The sequence below is a fragment of the Oreochromis niloticus genome, linkage group LG12 (assembly GCF_001858045.2).
Source record: "Oreochromis niloticus isolate F11D_XX linkage group LG12, O_niloticus_UMD_NMBU, whole genome shotgun sequence".
Lineage (NCBI taxonomy): Eukaryota > Metazoa > Chordata > Actinopteri > Cichliformes > Cichlidae > Oreochromis > Oreochromis niloticus.
In genome coordinates, this window is record NC_031977.2 from 19,047,580 (window position 1) to 19,070,340 (window position 22,761).

The following is a 22,761-nucleotide window of genomic DNA, read 5'->3' on the forward strand; positions in this document are numbered from 1 at the left end:
TTAAGTAGTCTTCAGGAATAGTTCTCCAGATTTCGTGAAGGACATTCAATGCACTTCTTTGTTGGGTGCCTTTTGTTCTATTCTCTGAGGAGGTCCAATCCATGACTGACTGTGCTCCATTGTGTCGTGTTCTATCCAAGTATGCTTTTACTACACTGGCAGTGTGTTTGGGATCATTGTCCCACTGAAAAATTAAGCCATTGCAAATCAGTTGCTTTCCAGATGGTACTGCATGGTGGATAAGATACTTATCTTTATGATTCTATCAATTTGAATACGATCCCAAATGCCACTGTCTGAAATGTAGCCCCAAACATGCAGCCTCCACTATGTTTTACATGTGGGTGTAGACACTCACTCCTGACCTCCTTAGTGTACACCTTCAACCAAAAATTTCCATTACGTTAGCTTTTATGTCTTGTTTCCCTTCCTTAAGAATGACATTGAGGAACAGCCACCCTTCCACTGAGACCATTTCTAAGGAGGCTGCAGCAAACATGGATCCGTTGAAGGTTTCGTGCTGTTTCTTAACAGCATGACTTTCAGATACTATTCATTTGTTGTTTGGACCTGCGTCTTCTCCCTTCTCCTCCATCTAATCCAGTTTTCTCAGATTTTTTTTAAGGACACACTGCACACCATGCTACGGAAAAATACTATTTTATGCCTGTTAAACTGTGACCTTTGGGATTTTTTGGGAAGAAAAATATATGTTTTTGGAAAAGGTTCCTAACAGACTCTAAAGATGCAATTTTAAATTGTTTCTCCTCTGTTATGTGTGGACACAACACTGGTTCATTCCTTGAGTAAGGTCCCCCTTTTTTTCTTTTTTTTTTGAATGACTCATAAGGCAGTATTAAGAGTCTCAAACAGAAATACATTCTTCTGAAAATGGTCAAGATAAAGTTTGGACTGAAAATGAGTGAAAAAGCAACCAATGTCGAAAGAAAAAAAAAAGCAGGTAGTTTATGCATGGTGCTGTGGTACTGCATTTTATAATGTATTTTGCAAGTTAACTCTTTTTTTTGTCTGTATCATTCTCTGTGTTATCTCTCCCATAGACACAGCTTTCAGAAAAAACAAAAACAAACACCTTTCATTCAAGCTAATTAACCTGACCCATAAGACATGATAAGATAGTTACACATTTTTTAATACAATGATATTAAATATGAAACAATGCAAGAAACAGACCGACAACTTGAAAGGGAGAATATTATTTCTTTGGACAGTATTGCACTAGTTTCTGGGTTGGAGGACAAAGCAAGCAACCCTTTAACAAACTTCTTGCTTCTGTCATTAGACGATCAGTGATAAGCCATCATCCTAGGCCAACAATCACAGGATCACACAGGCTTGCTGTATTTTTGTAGTTTCGTTCACAATTATACGAACACCTGTACATTTAACAATCTACACGTCTGACAGTGAAAGCAGAATTTGATATGAAATTACTAATATGTGAACTGGAGAATCATCCTTTGTCAAAAAAAGAAAAATAATCATTATCAATATTCTGTGATATTGTTTCAGTAGAAATAACGCTCCCTTGCTGGCCAGCAGAATTTAAGCTCATTTCACACTTAAATAAGAAAATAAATACAGAATTTCAGTAAAATAATCTTTGCGGCATAGATTGTCTCCTATTTGATAATTTCTACCATACTTCATATTTATCCTTTACATATGTTTTATTCTATTGTTGCCACATAAATTACAAAATAATAACATTCTGTAGACAGTTTTCATTAATATTTCACAATACATAGTCACTGGCATTGACTGCAATACAGAACATGATCATCTACACTATCTAAAATGTGAGACTTGTCTTTACACATGTTATTTCCAACAAAGGTCCAATAGATTTTTTTCCCCATTTTAAAACCAAAGAATTACATTTAAATACAATGAAGTGTTTCAAACAGCTCCAGATTTCAGCAAGTATAACTACTCCGCAGTTTATCACCTAATACATACACTTAAGTAATTTTTTTTTTTTACTGTCCTTACCAAGTTTTTCTAACAACTTTCACAGCCACTATTATGACAAGGGAAGTCAAAAACAGCACTTTACGGCACAGAAAACCACAGTACTGGAATGTACAGTATGTCCACAGCAGCAAACCATGCAGACAGACCCCATTCACTGCCTCAGCCACACACACACACGCCTCCACCATCCAAAACATACACACATTCAGACTTCCAGAAACACACACACACACACACTGAGTTACAGCTACAGTAGTATACACTGTCCTATACTAACTGCTCAACAGTATAAAGTGTCTAATAGGTCACACAGTAGCAATGCAACACAACTATTTTGACTACTGTCACTGTCAGCTAATCACCTGGATCATTAAGGGAGGATCTGAGCGAGAGAGAAAACAAACATCAAATTTGAGTGAAAATAAAGTATCTGATAGGACCACTTCACTTCTTTAATATAGAAAATAAATGAATAACATGATATTTCACAAAAGTGGAGCACGTCAGTTTTGTATTATACTACCTACAGTACAATACAAACCACTGTGGTGGCTCTACACAGTAGAGTTCCTGCTCACATTTTTATGAGATATCCAGATGAGAAATTTCTTGATTTGGGGTTTAAACACCATGCAAAAAAATAAAATAAAAAATCCAAACAAGTGCTTTGTTTTTCATGTTGTGGGTTAATTTGCTTAAAAATTAACAGCTGTTTGCTGTGAGCAAAAGCAGTACAGCTCATTAACTCACACCAAGCATTGTGTGTAAAAGCAATTCATGGTGAGTCAGGTATTGCTGTAGGCGTTGCCACAGTTGGTCCAGCAGTAAGTGGCCAGCAATCAGTTAGCTAGTTTTTGTAAGGCAGCTATGCTGTGTCAGCTGACAGCTAGCCTCCCACACCCATCACATACGCACTGCGCCGACATGGCGGTCTATTTAAACGTCCTTACACTCGCATTCACTCTACACTGGTGTGTGTTGTTCGGACACCGTGGCTAGTGTCCGAGTCCCCTGAATCACAGGCTCCGCGTACTTTGGCTCTGCTCAGCTTTTACGCACCCTCGAGGGAATTTATTCCCACTGGTGGATCATTTGAAATGCTCCCTGGATATTTTGTAGTATAATGTGTGCTAGGTTAGAACCACATCACCAAGTCAAACTGTATGCTGCACATCTGTCTCCGATTGCAGAAACTAATAATGTGACTGTTTCCAGAGCTGGTGATGACTTTATGGATTGTTTTTGAATTAAATCTTATCTGTATGATAGGATTTATTCTATAGTGGATCCATTATTACAGCAAACATTGAGTGAATTATGTGGAATATCTGTGTCGAGTATAAGTTGTAATCCTAATATCTTATATGTAGTGAGCTGACATGACTGCTAGGAACATCAAAGCACTGTCGAAAAACAGTAAAGATGGTTCCTATGAAGTATTAAGTGACCAAAAATCCTTGAGTAGTTTCTCATGAAAGGTGTCAGCTCCCTGTGCTGACCACACCTGAGAACAGACGAAGAGAGAAGAAACACAGCAGAGTGAAGGGTTTACAAATAAAAAGACATGTATGTGCACAGCTTACTGAAACAACCCAAGGCAAAGTAAACCTCCTGGACAAACCAGATGGCTATTCCTGAAAAGGATGGCATCGGAAACTGTAAATTTTCTCTACAGAAACTTTACAGTGAGGTGGATGCATGACTTTAAAGACACGACGGGTTTTTATGTGAGCTGTAAACACAGCCAGGCTCACACTCCTGGATCCTGTGAGTTTTTCTCTTGCTCCTCAGGACCAGACAGGTGGCTGCTACTGCCCTCTGCTGGGCCTCCTATGGACTTGCAGTCTGTCTCTGCAGTGGTGCTTGGTGGAGGAGCCTTGGTGACATCGACCTCTTTCATTTGGGCCTGGTAAGGACTGCCGGAGCGGCTGCGGCTGCCGCTGGGATGGCCGCGGTGCTTGCCCTTACGTGGGCTAGGACTGCGGGACCTCATCTTCATGACAACAGTGCTGTCATCTTCTGAAGTGACATCAGAGCTGTCTGAAGAGCTCGTGTCATCACCTGAGGTGGGAAGCACGATCTGAAGACAGATGGAAAAGAGTGTAAGTAAAAGTGGAAAACATGAAATAAAAAGAGTACAGATGCAGATGAGAACACCAAAAGGAAGAGCATTTGGCTGTTTCAACCTCAAGCAAGCAGTGGGTTACAATTACCTGAAATGGCTCCGTTACACCCACAATGCTGCTCATGTTGTTGCTATAGTAACCCAAGATAAAGTCTCCTGAGCCTTTAGGCAATTCCTCCTCAGTAAAGGTTACCTGGAAATCAGTTGATAAGACGCTCATTAAATGTGAAAGAAAATTATCCTTGTATTGAAGCCTACGTGCATCCAGATTACCTGATGTTCCTGTCGAAGAAAATCCGATTCCTCCTGCTTGGCCCACACATATCCCACATAGTCTTTGTAGTGTTTGAAACCCACCTATGGGAGAAGCAGCAACATCATGAAATCAGTAAAATCACTAACACACAGAAATACTCGTCATGTTGAACCTACTTGTTGTAGAATTAATTTCACGTATTGGTTTGTTACCTTGAAAAGTCCAATCCAGTCCCAAGAACTGCGAGAGTAGTTGGGTGCCAGTTTGAATATCGCTGTGGCATCGGCAACACTGTTCCACTCATCGTCCACTATGATTGTGACCAGGGGAATATCCACCTTGTATGGGAACTGCAAAGAACACGTACCATAGTTATTTAGTACCAAAGTGCTGTTTGGTTTCCACGATGTCCTAAAGGATAACGAGAGCAGAGGATCAGCCTCATCTAAAACGTCAGTCATGTGCCTGTCAGTGGAGGCTAAAAACACTGCTCTGTTATCCTGGACCTCCACAGCATTGCATTAGAAGCCTGTTATACTTCTGTTTCTTAAAACAGTTTAAACAACCAGCAGATTTGGGCACTTATGAGATGAAAATTTCAATCACTATTGAAATTCTCAAAGTCGATGCAAAAGCTCCACTTTAGCACATGTATGTATTGTGAGGAGAAATCCGTATCACCAGGATAAAAGTCTAAAGAAGTACACCCAGTTCTATTTATATCACTCGGAAAAGGTCAATAATGGTGTAATCGAGTAGGTGAAGGACAGCAAAATCAATATGAAAGCAAAGGTAAGAGTTAAAGAGCTAATTTTAGTTATTTACAATCGTTTGTTTCAGGGTCACTGTAGTCAGGAGATTAGGGCACAGCTGAGGAGACAGTCGTCGTTTGAGTCTAATCAAAACCTATGTGTAATATCAGTTTAAAATAACCACCAATAGGTTTGATTTAGTCAATGTGATTGTGTGGTAAGGTTTGGAGAACTATCTTCAATGTCACAGTCTTTACTTTGCTAGTAGCTATGAACACAGAGCAGTTAGCTGCTGTTAGTTTAACAGCTATCTGGCATTTTTCTACACAAACCTGATGCAAATAACTGACAGAGCGGAGGAAAGTCCTGTTTGGTCCTGTTTAGGTGAGATAGATATATGAACTCTATTAATCAAAAAAAGTTTGGTATCAAAAGCCCGCTCCAAATTAAATATTTTCTTTATTTCATTGTCTAAATTTATCATAAATATGCTAAATTTCTAGCCAAACTACTCAGATTAGCAATAGAATATGTATTTATTGTAAAATCAACTACAGAATAATTTCAAAGATGCAAAGGCCTAATACTGGTCAAAATCATCCTCATAATGTACCCTACGATCCTAAACCTACCATGACTGAGAGCCTGCACAGACATACCCTAGTTTTTCTCACCTGGAGGGTAAAGATGGAGGAAACTGGTTTGTGGTCACTGACGGTGAATTCCATGTGACTTCGATAGTTATGCTGCGTCACTTTGGCGCCGCTCGTCAGCCCTGAAATGGAGCCACGCTTCCCTGCACCAGCAGGTGCCGTGGCTCTCAGACGCCACAGGATCCGGTCAGTCCAAGCTGGTTTACGTTTCTTCCCACTGGGATGTTTCCAGAAATAAAAAGACATGGGGCATGACAAAAAAATAACAACATGTTTGAAACCACTAGATGGAGAATAAAAGAGGAACTGTAATGATTCCTCTAGGCCAGCAAGAGCCGTTCAGAGGACGTGTTTGAAAGGTATCTGGTTAGTGGCCTAGAATTCATAAAAGCACCCCCGGCGTCACCAACCTTGTGTCGTATGTATTTGTTCCAACATCAAATTTGTAGGTAGGAGGGAATTTCAGCGGTCCCTCCTGGAATCCCTCTAACACTGTCTCGCTGTCTTTGGCCATGTTCAGCTGTAAATCATAGTACCAGTCAGAAGACATCAAATACCTTCAACAATTACTGATGCTGCTCATGAGAACAGTGTGGTTCTGTATCACCCTCTAGTGGCATTCCCTACACACTGCATGACTTCCTGACTAACATCATTTCAGCTCTCCTTCTCATAAATTAAAGAACTTCTCTATAAGGTTTTACACTTATTTCAGGCTGAATGCACTGAAATAATAATAACAAAAATAAACATGGATAGAATTTCAATATACACACTCCTTTTTAAAAAACATATAAAAATATATATATTAATATTTTAAAAAATCACTCAGTTGCTATGAGATGAGTACAAGTTATTTTTAATGCTTCTGAGGAAGGCCACATGCAGATGCACTGAGCTACAATAATTGCATACATATAAATGTTTGGTTTTACCTGATCCTTTTCCCATAATATTGAAAATTTGTTGTTATCAATGGCTGATTTGACCACCTGCATCTCCAGGTCATCGATGCGGAAATTAAGATCCCCGAACCAAAACACCACACTGAAAAAAAGGAGTAGTTTTGTGAATTCAAATAAATGTGAGGCTTTAAGTTACCTCAACAACTGTGTAATTATTTTCCTCAGGAACCATGAGCATGGAAAAACAACGCTAGGTTTGATTTTACAGATACATACAGAGGAAAAAACCTGAGGATGGAGATGAAGGTTATATTCAGAGAAAACACAAATATCTGGACAAGACCTAAAAATTTATAAGAAAAAACAGTGTAGATTTTTTTTCAGGTTATAAAATCATAAATTTACAAGAAGAAAGATATTTCTTATGGTACTAGATTTCTTTACTTTGCGAGAAAATCAACCTTACCACTCATCATATCACAGATGCCACAGCTTCACACCCACAGTGGGTAACCTCATCAAATTATAGCCCACTTTGCAATCAAATTTTACATGAGTTTGCAGGTCTGGATCATTCGAGTGTATGCTAACACAATGCCGCAATCTTCCCAGGAGTGGATGTTCCAGCAAACTGACCCAAACATCAGACTGTGCAACGCTCAGAGAAAGTGCAGAAAACCCAAAAGCTACACCCGAGACTCTCCCAGGCTCCAGTCAGCACGTTAAATGACAAATTTCACGACACTTTCGGTAACAATTTCCTTGATGTTTAGCATTAATGCACGGCACCACAAACCAGACACATCAAACATCTAAAGCACAGTTTTGCAACCCGGGCACCTTCCAGTCACTGAACTGAACAGGAACTCCACCGTATACCAAAGTATTCTCAAGTCAAATATGAGGCCTGAGTCTGACAGCTAAAGATTGGCCCCAATTGGGTCATGAAACAGGACAATGATCTGAAGTGCAGCAGTAAAATCTACTTTAATGGCCCAGTCAAAGTCTAGACCTTAAGAGAGCTGTGCATAAATGAATGCCTGCAAACATCAATGAACTGAAGCAACGATGTTAAGAAAACCAATCCAGAGTTCCTCCACAATGATGAGAGAGACGGATAAAGTCATACAGACAAATATGACTTCATGTTATTCTTGCTAAAGGTGGTTCTACAGGTAGACTGCAGAGAGTCTTGTGAAAACTTTACATACGATTTTAACACCTCCTCACTAATGTGTGCTCTGTGGGATTTCCCGTTTCCATCTGTGGAGTGGTGAAGTTGATCCCGCCTTTTCAAAGTCAAACTCTGGGGTTTTACAACTGTTCCAGCCCTAATGGACTGACGTAATAGAGCGAATAAGTAGCGTCTGACTTTTTGTCATAGCTTATACATTAACCTAAAGTTTCTGTGTTTCTGCGAACTGACATACTCATGGTCAAGAACCCCAGTGGCAGCCTGGCCCTCAAACTGCTGCTGCTGCAGGATGCTCTCAAAGTCCTCCATCCGCTGATCTGAGTTTTCCATGTGAGCCGGGAGGTGGCAGTTGAGAAAGCAGATGGTGTGACCGTACACTGACATGCGGGCACTCACTCCACCTTTATTCCCCTGTAGCAAGGAGCACGCAGAAGAGAAATTAATTGGAAACAAAAGAATTCAATGTATGTTATTAGTGATTAAAAAGCCAATAAGGACAGTAATTAATATGCTGGGATTTTCCACTGTATTGAATACGTGTCTCAGCCACAAACAGGAAGTTCAGTCGTTAAGGAATACTGAGGAACAATATCAATATTTAATGATAACAGCAGAGAGCACAGAGGTGGGGGCAAGATGAGTCGGCACATAACTTCCCACTGTTCTGACCCACAAAAACACCAAAGATGGTGCTTTATAAAACCCGCAGTGCACATGGTTGTTATTTGAGTTTATAAAAGGAGAATTTTACTTTAAGTAAAAGTGTGTGTAGATATGTTGCAACTAACCTCCTTTCTAAAGAAAACTGCTTGTTGACAAAACTGCTGTAAAGCAGTTGCTTTTTGGTAAAAACATATTTTACTTTTCAAGCTTAAAACACATTAAAAAATTATTAGATTGGAATATAACTCCAGTCAGCAGTTTGCCTTTGGTTCATTTTTGTTATGCTTGACTTTTCCAAATGTTAATAACAGCTTGCTGCAAGATATCAGCATCTATCTCTTTATTTACATAAAACTGGATGAAGCTACATTTGACTAACAAAGTGCAAGAGCTGATGTGCAGATATTTGGTGTGTCCCATATCTATATGAGGGTACGTGGGAAAGAGATACCAGCCTAAAAATAAAACCGAGACATAGTGCACTTCTTTGTAGTGCTTTGTTTTCATGTGGGAAGTTTCCATAACGCAGTGCTGGTCACAACAAAGTGTCAGTAGCCATCTCACCCAGTAACCCCCCAGGCCTGTGCGAGTGGTCTCAGTCTGGACTCCACGCAGGAACGGCAGATGGAAATATTTGGCAAAAACCAGCAGTAACACTCCCTGCATCCGCTGGGATGTAACCTAGAGAAGAGAAAGCCATGAAGAATTAGACGGGATAATGTAAATAGACAGCAGAGTTATGAGGACACGCTTTGCATAATTCGCTAAGGAGAGCAGCTGTAAAGTTCACTTGCACATCAGGCTTACAGCATGAATATAAAATCTCCTGGCATCCCTCACACTCGTCCTCTTTTTACCAACTTGCATTTCCATTTTGGCCTGCAGGAGCATGTGGTCTAGTTCAACAACGACTTCACATGAAGCCCCGGGCAGCTTTTGCTACAGCATCTACACTTGCTAAGGTTAAAAACCCACTAAAACCTTTGATACTTGGCCCTTTCCTTTCTCCAAGTCCTTCAACATCCCACCAAGCGCTTCATGATAATATGCAGGATTTGACATTAGTGCACCTCTGGTGCTATTTTTGTTCATTTCAAGACAGTGAGGAATGTGACATGCAAAGTTAAACTAGACGAGCCATTTACACGAGATGTCAAGCCTTCCCATGTTCATGCCTCCTCCCCACTGCCTTCTCCAGTTGTCCACACATCCCAACCCCCATCCACAGTCTGAAGAAGCACAATCACACCCAGCCTGAAATGCCCCGCGGGTGGAAATGGAGGCATACATCTCCACGTGACAGGAGATCCTCTTGCTTGCACACTAACTGGCTGTTGCATAATGGATTCTAGTGAACCGTAAAGTGGACCAACTTCTTTTTTTTGTGATTTGTGTGAGGACACATAACGATCGGGTCTGCGTGCACTTGTCTGAGGAGAGGGTACCTTGGCCTGCATACACTCTGGATGAACAGAAATTCCCATCATCATAATTTAACAAAGAAAAAAACAAAACAAAACACAGAAATCTGCTGAAGGCTGCCAAGCCACATTTTGACCAAGCACAGAAAAGACATTAAAGCCCAAAGACAAATGTGTGAGAGGCAGAGAGAGAGAGAGAGAGAGGGGCCATTAGTCCAGCAGCGTATCTTTGACCTTGTACAGCACACACATGACTAAAGAAATGAGCTGTGAGTGTGATGTTATTTGGAAAAAGTTCAGTGGATTCTTAATCATCTCTAACAGAGATGGACACAGAAACACAGAAAAAGAAAAGTCTTGCATTTAGTGGATTAAACCACTTTGCAATCAGAAAGGCCAGAAAGGCCAGACTGCCTTTCCTATTCAGTGCACTTAAATCGTAGCGTCCTTGTACAGGAACTATGGTGAACATCAGCAGGAACCGTGCAGTGAATGGCCGGAAAAAATGTGTTGTAAGCTGCAATGAAAGGCTTTCTTGTGCTTGTAGCAGTCAGTTTGAACCCAACAATGAGTCACAGCGAGCAGAGTATCTCAAAGCAGAAAGTATAGACGGTGTGTCTTGTTACTACGTTTCTTTTCACCATGTCATGACTAAACAGCTTCCTACTGCCACAATCGTGCATCTCACTTTACTTGTTAGCCTGACAACATCCCCGACCTGTTCACGGCATAGATTTCTACTAGAAACACACAAAAAAGGTCACATCGTGATGATTATTAACAAGGTTTAAACTAACGTAGCAGGACCGCGAAACAGCCCGAGGACAGCATCAGTCACACTGTCAGAGGCCCATCAACACTGACAACAACGAGATCCAAAAATAAAACAGCACCCTGGGAGACGTTTGTCTAGCTCTTTCAACTCGACAGCTGATTCACGCAGCCTGGCTCACCATGCCAACTGAGCCAAGCATTGTTGCAGACCCAGCCAGACAAACACCAACCGCAGCGTTAAACACAAACAAACAACACAAAAGAAATCAAAAGGTTTTAATTTTTATCTGACAATAATGTTTTTATTCCTTTATTGTCTTATTTGATTTTGAAACAACATTAAATATATGCTAGAAATATGTGCACAACACTTATTCCACATAAGAATCCTGTTTCTTGACTTTTGTTTTCCTATTAAAACAGTGGTTAACTATGATTAATCTTTACAGCATCATTACATCTCGTCTATGAGCTATAATAGTAGTACATTTTATTTTGTGGTGAATGCCTGGAACAGGAGTTAAAAAAAATAAAGGTGGAAATACTGCAAAAGGGGCTTCAGGAGACTGAGGACAAGCCACTAAATAAAGCGACCTGTGGAAATAACAGTGGGCTGAACTTACTGAAGATCAGAGGGGATCATCCAACGATGAGTCTCTCTCTTTTTTTCCTGCTGCTGGGTAATTTCTTCTCATCATCAAAGACAATATCTTTTTCATCATAAACTGTGGATTTGCATTACTCTTATCTCTGGATTTTATGGACTGTACATGGATTTTTTTCTACTTGTACTCAGACTGACTTTCCTACGCTGTCTATAAGGAGAGACTGAAGAGTGTGCACTGGTGTGTGGGACTGTGTCTATGGGCGTACTGGAATTAAATATGATGGAAAATAAATGTTGATGATCATTTTAGCAAATTTAATAAAACTAATCTGTATTTTCTTAACTCTTTGTTACACATGAAACCTACTGGAGATCTTAAGATTGTACTTATCCCCATCTTCTATATTAGTACACCTACAATCGGTATATGTAGCTATAGTGATACAGAAAGACAGAGAAAGAGGAGCACAGGTCTGAAGGTTCACAAAGGGAGACCGACAGTCAGTAAGAGCTCGACATTAGCAGCCTGGCAGACAGGATGAGATAACAAATTCGCTGACATTACATGCTTCTAGCAAATTATCACCCCATCCGTTGCTCAGGGAACAAAATGAGCTGAGAGAGTAAGAAGCGGCAAGCTCGTCAGGAATCCCACGATACATCGAAGCTGTTGAGCACTTCAACATAAGAGTGTGCATATGTGTTTACAACAGAAGCCATTACTGACCAGCACATAACCAAAGGGGCTGAGTCTCTCCATGCAGACTTCGCTCCACTGGTCTGTGAAGAGGGCGTCTTTCAGTCTTTTGTTAATCATTGAGTTCACTTCCTGCAGCCTTGAAGAAAAACAAAAAAGACACAGAACAGGGTAAAAGGGTCAAGAGCAGACAGACAAGGAAAAGGAGCTAATGAGAGCGTGCTTTGATAATGTAATCAAAGCGCTTTTGTTTTTTCCATAGGGAGAGAGAGACGTTCAAATCTGGGCCTGACTGCTCATTAGAGGCATTGTCTGCAGCGTTGACGTGCACATAAACAGGCGAATCGGCTTTAATGCTGAACAAACGAGCTAGCCGAGGCAAAACACTCACCCGATGATGTACATGTCTGTGTTTCCGTCACCCACATTCAGCCCGAGCAGAGAAGTGATGTCATCGGGTGGTGTGGCTGAACCCACGTTCCAAGTGATGATGTGCACCCTGATGGAAAAGGACGTTATATAATAACTCTCGCAAGCACTCACCTCCTACTCACCTGTGTCACAACCTACAGACTGTGAACGCAACAGCAGATCACACCGACATGAATCCTTTCAGTCAATGTTTCACCACAATGCAAAGCCTTGACCGTCTTTCAATATTATGTGACATCGTCTACAAATCACTAACACAGCACAGGTTTACTTTAGCTTCACAAAGTCACTCATTTTATAAAAATAAATGGCACTGAAAGCCAGCAGCAACAGACAAACTGATAATGTTGTTCCCAGCACCTGGGCCAGTCAAAGACATGCAGACAAAGTAAATAAAACCTAAATCACTCATATAAATGTAAATGTGAGGACATGTTTATCTTTGTAGCTCTAATTGGCTCTTTAAAAGACTAGAGATCTCCAGGGTAAACCCTGTCTCTCAGCCAGAGTGTACACTGGGCCAGGATCCAGTTACATGCAATACTGAGAAAATGGATTTAATGGAGTATAGCATGCCTAGATCACAAAGTTTCTACTTTATATGCCAAATAAATCCAAAGGTGTAAGATGTGGTGAGGATACAGTCACCTCTCTTTATCCTAAATAAAGGATCTCATAATCTGATACAATATTTTACATATCAAAACATTTAAGCATACCAATAAGTATGAAACCTCTTCCTAATGCAGGGGGACTAATTGCTTTTTACAGTGCTCAGCATCTAATAGTGTTATCATTAAATTCATCTTCATTGAACTTCTTATCATTTGCTTAATTTTTGTGCTTCTATAAAAAAAGATCCCCTGAGAACTAATCTACATTTCACTATGACCAGATATAAAACAGGTCACTGCTGCCTCTATTATTTCCCATTTTTATTTTTTAAATAGTTCACCTTACTCTAAACCTTATTTAAATCAGTGTTACTACAACCTTGATATTTGGTGTTATGGCTCTGCTGCTATCCTTCTGAAGCCACAGCAAGTAAAAACAGCCCAGGCATCAACAACAACAATTATTGAGCCTGACACAGCAAGAAAGGTGCAGTGGGGTGGAGGTGGGTTGCCAAGTGGCTTGCAGATGCACAGCAACTGTGACTAGGCCAAAGCAACTTCAATAACATGGCTTCTGTGAGAGTTACCAACTGGATGTGAGGATGAACTTGTGTATCTGATTGTGGTAATATCGTCAAGGTCATTGATTCATCAGTGTCGGTTGATACAGTTTAATTGCGAGGCTTCACCTCAGACATCCAGTTGTCAGGACAGACACAAAGGCCATTCAGGTAAAAATATATTACCCTTAGCAGAAAGGTTTAACAGAAAGAAGTTTCACTCCATAAATGGGTTATTATGTAATTTATAAAAACATTAAAAATCTATAATGAAACTTTTCAAAATTCAGGCCATTATTCCTAAATTTGTGGCACAGAAACAATAATAATAAAAATTCTGTGACATTATTCTGCAAAAACTCGCCACACTTTGGCCTCATGTTTACTATAATCGCAACCTTCCAGTGTCACTATCAATGAATATAAATAAATGTGATGTGTGCCACAGTTAATCTGTCTCAGCTGTCTGGGCAGGACAGGGCCTGCAGAGGCATGCTCACACACACACACACACACACTCACACACACACACACACACACACACACACACACACAGGGGAAACTTGCCTGAAGTCGTCCACAGTCTGCGCCTGAGTGTCAGCTGTACCTGCCACAGAGAGAGCTCTATGTGCATGAGGGTTCAGGTGATGAGGCACAGGCCTGCTGGCAGATGGGTGGGGCACGGAGGCAGCTCTTACTGGGTGGTGGCCTGGACCTTTAGGACCAGCCTTAATGCCAGGCCCAGTATACTCTCCTGAGGGCTTGACTGCTGAAGGGCAAGAGGGTTTGGAATGACTGGCCACATTGCCATCAGGGTCGCACTCCTCCTGGTTAGGCAGTGCAGTGGGTTCTGCTTTGGGCTCGGCTTTGAGTTCAGAGATATCTACAGAGCCCTCAACTCTGGCGGTCCTCTGGGGCCGCCGAGGCCTGGCAGGCACTGCGTGTTGGCCAGTGCTTGAGTCGGTGGCAGGAGCTGACGTATCTGAAGGCGTAGCTGAAGTTGCTGTTACAGCTGCTGCTTCGTTGTTTGGGTTGTCCTCTGAGCTCTGCAGCTGGGTCGGATTATCTTGGTCCATTTCTTAAGATTTCTGTGACGACAAAAACAGACTGTATTAGCTCAGATGGCACACATTACATTTGTGTTTTAGAGCATATATTAGAAAATATAACGCTGTGTAATAAATGGAGCTAACAAAGCACACAATGAACTTGTAACACTGAACAACACAACCTGTAGCCTCTTTAACAAATGACACACCAATTCAGCTGATGACTAAAAGACCGTCATAAGACTGACCCAGCAGAACAACTGAGTGAGTCATTCTGGCTCCCCGCATCATGAATGTTCAATTACCTGGTTTCTTATGGCCTTGGAAACAGCTGAATGTACCGAATACAATGACGAAACAAAACTCACATAACAGAATAAAGAGCATAAAGCATAACGAGACACAAAGAGGCATGTTGTCTTACTGTGGCTACAGGATTGGACATTTTGTGAATAAAAGCCTGGACACAGTTCATCATCCTCTCTGCTTCTACCTAAGCCGCCTGCCCGTCCTCCAGTAACCAGGGAGATACTCAGTCAGTTCATATCAGCTCAAAGCACCTGTCACACACTAACACGAGGAACCGCTGCATGGTCCAGAAGAGCAAAAAGCAACAGCCCAGAATAAACAACAACAGCAACAACGCAAAGAGAGGAAGCTGCAGAGAGATAAATAACGAATTCAAATAGGCCATTTATTCACGCAACAACGTATTCAATCATTGCCCTTATCTCATTTGCGTTTCTCGGCTGTGGATTGATAAAATACAAAAGCAGCAAAAGCTACTGAAGTCCCATTTAAATGACAATTTTTAATCTAAGTGCAAAAAATGAGCACCATGTAAAAATCTCAGGGACAGGTCGGGGACAAGCTGGGGGAAAAAAAAAGCTGATTTGGGCACAAAACGGTGACGGATCTGCGAGTCAGTGGCGTTTCAAGTGTAACATGTGTGGGGGTGGTGGTAGTGAGGGTGAGGACAAACCTAACCGTCTGGGTGAAAATCACAGGAATCATTGGGGACACAGAGGCAACACAGCTCCCTCGTATTTATTCACATGACCTTGAGCAGCAGGAGGTTGTGGCTTTAACGCAGGGAAGAGGGTAACCTCTTTATTCCACATGTGCTCATTAACATGCTGGTCCTTCAGTCCACCAATAACCTGGTGCCTGACTGGGCATAAAGTATTCTTATGATCCATGTATGACATTTAGTCGGGTGGGGGAGCATGAAGGAGGAGGGTGAGTGAGCACACGTGGGAGTGGGTGGATGCAAAACGAGCTGAGGGCAGCGGGAGGAACAGCCAACCGAGTCAGCCCTTCATTCAGCGACAGCACCGAGTCTTTTTGCAGAATGTCTCCAAATTGATCCTCTCACACTTCCCTCTGGCACTGTGTATTTTTCCAGGCTTTAATCCCCCCCTGCTCTCTTATCGTTCCATTTCTCTAATCCTTTCGCTCCCCATCTTCCCCAAATTCTGTTGTTCCGGCTTCCAACCTTTAGTGTATGGACACCAAACTGCTTAGTTTTTGGATGTAGACTACTCCTGAGCTAAAAATGCTCCATTTATTTCCTCTCTTAACCCCTTCTGAACTAAAAGGTGACCCTTGAGAGATGCTCTGTGTCATTTTCTCCCAGTCAGCCACCTCACTGTCACTATCAACGCAAGACGTCAAATGCCACCGTCACAACAACCATACGGAGATTGTAATCAGTGGTAAAGTATGTTCAAGTGCTCAGAGATGTGGAAAAATGAGAAATGAGAGAGAAGGCTGAAAATCTAAATAGAGTTCAGTTCATCTTTCTAACATTCTCATTTCCTTCATGCATGACGGAGGAAGAGCCAAATATTTGCCTTTCTGGGAACAATTACGACAGGCTGCCAATTTTTATTCCACTCACGTTCACAGAGGAGAGAGTGGAATGATTTGATAATAACAAATGTGTCATAGTGTTTACATGCAGCCTCTTGAGGGGGTGAGAGCTGAGAGAGCCAGGAAGGATGTGGTGTAACCCAAACAGCAGGCTCCAACCAGCCTCCTTGGCTTCTTTGGTGGGATTCACTGACTATACAGTTTTGAATGACAGTCACACACTATTTTTTTCTTCTATTTCCACACACTGACTTTTATCTTTTGTAGTGGCTCTGTGATAGACTGGCAACCTGTCCAAGGTGTACCTGCCTTATGACAGCTGGTATAGGCTCGAGGTCAACCATGACCCAAAACTGGATGGATGGGTGGAGGGATTTAAACCACTGGCTCTGAATTACAGTACTGACACCAGTTTTGGGATCTACCAATTAACTCCCAATAAGCCAATCACAGTATCTTACCCACACTTATCATGATATAAGAAAAAAAATATCCATGTGTAAAGAAAATGCAGAATTACGTATTTTTTCACTATTATTATAATTATCATTTTTTAGTTTAGAAATTATTTCAGTTGAGCTATTATTTAAAATTACAGCTGAAAGAAATAGACTCAACAGCAAATGCATTAAGGTCACCTTGCTGGTACTTGATTGGACCTCTTTTGCCTTTAGAACTGCATTAATTCTCTGTGACACAGATTTAACAAGGTCCTGGAAAAGTTCCTCAGAGATTTTGATCCATTTTGACACGACAGCATCACAAAGTGTGCCAAAAAAATGTCCCCCCACACTACGCCACTACCGGTAGCCTGAACCATTGACAAAAGGCAGGATGGATCCATGCTTTCATGACGTTTACACCAAATTTTGGCCCTACCATCTGAATGTTGAAGCACAAATCAAGACTCAGCAGACCAGGCAATGTCTTTCCAATCTTCTGTTGTCCAATTTTTGTGAGCCTTTGTGAATTGTAGCCTCAGTTTCCTGTTGTCAGCAGGACACATTCAAAGTTACTTAAATCATCTTCCTTCCCCATTCTGATTCTTGGTTTGGAATTCAGCAGGTCGTCTTGACCTTTGACATAACCAAATGCCCTGAGTTGCTGTCATGTGATTTGCTGATTAGATGTTTGCTTTTATATGAATAGTTGTATCTAGTATAATGACCAGTGAACATGGAAAACCTCAGGCCCTATGGACAAGAGTCATTTAGTAGAATTTTTAAAGTTTCTTAATTGCTTCTCTTCTAAATTTAATCTGATGTAACCACACAGCCCCACTGACATTACTGTGCACGCGATCTGGTATCCTTGTGTTGGTGTTGTTCCCACATCATCATAATTAATGTTGCTCCAGGTTCAACATTGTAAGTGACCAAAAAAAAAACGCCTTAAAAAAATCTACTTCACTTGCAAGATCTCTTCTAGATCCAGCAATTTGAATTCTTTGCCCTTAAGAAGATCGCGCATTTCAAGGATATTAGATTGTCCTTAGTGTAGCCTCTTCATTTACTGTGACCAGCTTGCCACACAGTCTAACAAAAGTGGTTCTGGTGTATTTACATAACAGACGCATTCCCTATACAAGCACCTCCAGGCTTAAAGACTTTAATTAGCTTTCTGAATTGTTTTGCCTTGCTGACCATCAAAGCCCCCCGACTACACCACAAGTTTATTAACGTCTGTTCAGCTGACCCTCGTTCATTTGACAAACGCCACCGTGAGGAGTCATGGAATACTGACTCTATAAGTCCAACTACCAGGGGAATCATTCAGAGTATGGCTTAATAAAAAAAAATCAATGTTTTGGATCGAATAGAGAAGGAATTAAATATATTGCAATGCCAATGTTTTATCCTATACCTTGTTCACACACAGATTCCAGCTGACATGCCAATCACATTTTGCCCTCTTTAGTGTTGAATGCTGGAGTTACAGCCATGCAGTGCATTGGTGTTGAGAACCTCCAGAGCCATATGCCCCTGTGACAGGGATACTAATGATGACCCGTACAGAAACGACACCGGCAGCTGCTGCCACAGCTGTAAATGGCTCCTCCAGGTCCTAATGCCACTGAGTATCGCTCCTCTGTATCCAAGGGGCTGCATCTTTCTGATCAGGTCATAGCCAGGGCTGCAGGATGTCACAATGATTTCTCCTACAGTCTAACACTTAAGACACGTGCTGACAACACACGGTGCGCTGTCTGCACTGCAAAACTATGTTGTGAGTTGCAATTTCCAGTTCTGTCCATTACCAATTATAGAAATCAGTCGAATGGAAACATTCACTTCCTAAAGCTTTCTGCTTCGAAGACCCTCCATAGAGAACATTGGTCACCATGTTGCAAAAGCAGCATCTTATATAGCGAGTAATCTTCATGCATATGTTCGTTGCACACTGTCAAGTAATTGAGATGAATCTAGCTAAAGGAATGTGAAACAGCTTCAGACCGTGTGGACTAATGTTTGCAAGATAGCAAAAGGGTCTCTCACAGAGACGTTGGTTCATTACTCAGAATTTTCCTTCCTGAGCAGTATTTAAATATGAGCCGAAGGAACAGAAATAAATCACAAAATTCTGCAACTGCTTCTTCACAGCATCGCTTGTAAACACTGACAAAAACGTTGAGTAATAATCAGTCATCAGTCCTTTGAGCTGACATTACAGAGTGGAGACATTTTATCATGCTTCTAGCTGACACCCCCCCTCTCCCCGTCGTGTATACCTCCTATTACATGTAAGGGATTAAGTAACTGAATGGATTGCCTCATAATGCTACATTCATAACACACATGTGTGTAATATGCAAACATGCCTAACAAGCCAACAGTGGTTTTCATTCATCTGATATCTTGTATGTAAACATTAGAATCTTGCATGTAAGCCTGCTGTAAATATTCACATTTCCTGTGCCACAAATGGCTGTGACACCTCGGCTGGAACAAGAACAGCAGCAGAGTACTTGGCCTAATTACACTCTTCCTTCAAGGACAGTTTCTATGGCTGTAAAAGAGAATGAAGGTCAGTTTTAACAGTGCTGTGTTGTGCATCACATCTGAGTTGAGACACTGAGTCTGCATGTGTTTATGAGCCCTTATTTATGAGATGAGGGTGGAAAAGATGACGAGCCTTTGCGCGTGCGTGTGTAAGGCAATGCAAAGGGTGGAAAGACAGTTTTGAATTTTAACTTTTTTTGTTAATGTCTTATCATACTTTCATATTATAAACAAATGATGTAGCGCGCACGTGTACGCACACATCCAGGGCAAGGAAGTCAGGTTTCTGGAATTTCTTTGCAGCTGCTCTTAAGGCGTAACAGCAATTCACACTTCCTGTCAAGGTAACACAAGCGTGTCTATGTATATTCTGTTTTAAGGAAAGCTGAAAGTTGTGTAACAGAAGCATATCGTTGTAACGCCGCAAATGCTCCTAATAGGTTTCTATCGAGAACATAACGCATGCGTGTCTCATTAATCATCACCTTTACCTGTTTGCGATCGTCTGTGCAGAGGATTTTTAAGAGCTGGGGTTCTGCAGATGTGGGAGTCTGTCTGTCTGTCAGGAGCGCCGGTGGAAGATGTGAATTTACAGGAAATTATAGAAAGAAAAAAAAGGGGGAAAAAGAAACGCGCTCAACTTTTATTTCCAGTCGCCTCTCTGATGAAACCATCGGCATCTCAAGCGCTTTTCTCGCCTTCCTTCCTTCCTCAGCGGGAGATAGGAGAGAGGAGGAGCAGGTGGGTTTAGCCAGGCAGGCTACATGCCTCAGAAACACATTCCCCCTTCTTGTATTTAAAGACACAGGCTGCTGCAGCACGCCGGTGCCCCGTGCCCTTCAAATTACGGAAAACGTCCCGGACGGCACGAGAGAGAGCGCGAGTGACCGAGAGCGCTTCCGTAAACGGGCAGCCGCTGTCTGCCAATGTTGGCGGACGATTACTGTGCAGAGTGAGTCAGAGCCTGCCAGAACTGCGACTACCAGAAAGGACACTGGGCAATTAGGCTGCAACTGCAAACATGGCTTCCGCGAGGATGTACACTGTTTGCCACGACAACACACTAAATGCTGCACAATGTCAGGGTGCAAGTTTTAAAAAAAAGAAAGAAAAGAAAGATGAAAAACGTGTATTAGGAATGTCAGATCTATGTATTCTCACTCTATGATGGCGCACTCCTGCCGTCTGGTGGTTACTGTGTTGAAGAGCGTGGGAGAAAATTAGCGAGGGCTGTATGCCTTTAACTTTCAATCAAATAGCAGTGTCTGAGTCATTTTAATGCTCTTTATAGTAACAGCTGAACAAGCCCCCAGATGTGCTTCTTTCTGTTTGTGGATTTAGGATTTGGCACAGCCCCCAAGCGCAACAGCGTCATTGCAGGTCAACAGTGGTAGTGCCTATGCTTTGGTGACACTAAGAAAAAGGCAGGGCGGACAGGATTAGAAATGAGTACATCACAGGGACAGCTCAGGCTGAGGCTTGAAGACAAAGTTCAAGAGGCGAGGCTGAGATGATGTGGACATGTGCAGAGGAGGTATAGTGGATATACTGGTGTGGATATAATTATGCTGAATATGAAGCTGTCAGGCAGGAGGAAAAGAGAAAGACCTCAGAGAGAGCTCATGGATGTAGTGAAGGAGGACATGCCACACAGGACACAGGTGTGACACAGGAGGATGCTAGGGATAGGGTGAGATGGTGGTGACCCCTAAACTCTGTTGCAGGGCTTATTATTTAAACCAATTTTTGACAGTCGTCAGATCTCATCTCACTGCTTAGAGGCACTAGCTGGAGTTCCATAGATTGCTGCACTGTTCTTCCTCCTCTTAGATGTCTTTTTACAGTGTCCATTAACAACAAAAGGCAATAAACGGCTTTTTATGGTTCCTCAGTGGTGAACATGCTCTCCTACTGCCTGGGTGTTTGACTGTGCAGAGGGTAATTAACACGAACCAAAAAATCCTTGGCTGCTCTCTGCCACCCCTGGAGGCCATCGCCAGATCTTCCTATCACAGGAAAAACCTGGTCCCACACCTTCACACTCACAAACAGCTTCTTCCCCTGGGCCACTCAGACTGTGCCCCCCACACCCCACCTCTGCCCACCCGTCTCACCAACCTGAGCCATGGCCTGAGTAACCCTCGTCACTCAGGCCACTCACACACGGACTCTACTCAGACCAAGTCTTCTCTCTGCACTGCTTCCAAGCAACTATTGTTCTCTAATGTGTGAGAACAATAGTTCTCACACATGATGCCTTTTCTATGGCCTGCTTTAACAACGTGCTAACCTTATTTACAATCAATATCGTACGGATGTGGCTGCAGCTCAGGTGGTAGAGCAGGTCCGCCACCAATCAGAAGGTCGGTGGTTCGATCCCAGGCTGCCTCCTAGCTGCATGTCAAATATCCTTGGGCAAGGATGTTTGGTGACCACCACCATGTTTGCCTACTGGTGGTGGTCAGAGGGCCCGGTGGCGCCAGTGTCCGGCAGCCTCGCCTCTGTCAGTGCGCCCCACGGCAGCTGTGGCTACAATGTAGCTTGCCATCGCCTGTGTGTGAATGACTGAATGTAGTGTAAAGCGCTTTGGGGGCCTTAGGGACTGAGTAAAAGCGCTATACAAATGCATTTACCATTTTGGCTTATTGTTGTGTATATTCCTCTTGGTTGTATATATTTCTCCTGTTTGCTGTTTATTCCTGCCATCTACCATTTATATTTTATTCCAGCACAGCTGGGATCTCATATACATGTACGATGACACAAAAGGGCTATTCTATTCTAAATAATTTAATTAGGGCAGGTTTCTTAAGTTTCCTTTCTTACTTTTGATTGATGGGTAGCGGCTTTATTATAATAGAACAGGGGAGAAAAGAATGAAAAGCAGGGAGAAAGACAAGCAGTAAATAGCCTCAGGCCAGATTCTAACCCAGCATTACCATAAGATTTAGCCTCCTGTCAGACCACAATAGTTTTATTCCATTCCATTCCAATTAGTTTTAAGTCATATGGGTCACCTGCTTTGCCTGATGAACTAAACCATCACCCTATGTTGCACATTTTACCTTATGTCACTTATTAAACATGTAATATACTCACTTCCTAGTTATGGGTCAATGATACAGTGATAATGATGCATCTTTGTGTAATATTTAATCATTACTTCTAATTATCATTATTGTATTTACTGCA

General features: G+C 41.9%; 1 protein-coding gene across 1 annotated transcript; it reads right to left on the minus strand.

Annotated features, from left to right (window-relative positions):
- Nucleotides 1-1,132: 1,132 nt before the first annotated feature.
- On the minus strand, nt 1,133-20,543 carry inpp5jb (inositol polyphosphate-5-phosphatase Jb). Its single transcript, XM_003451707.5, has 13 exons — nt 20,061-20,543; nt 14,217-14,737; nt 12,435-12,542; nt 12,074-12,182; nt 9,109-9,225; nt 8,117-8,292; nt 6,717-6,828; nt 6,192-6,301; nt 5,803-5,998; nt 4,589-4,726; nt 4,394-4,477; nt 4,209-4,313; nt 1,133-4,075 (listed from the first exon to the last, which is right to left on the minus strand). The coding sequence occupies exons 2-13, from the start codon at nt 14,723-14,725 to the stop codon at nt 3,746-3,748; spliced, it is 2,094 nt and encodes a 697-aa protein (XP_003451755.1). The 5' UTR covers nt 14,726-14,737; nt 20,061-20,543; the 3' UTR covers nt 1,133-3,745.
- Nucleotides 20,544-22,761: the final 2,218 nt, after the last annotated feature.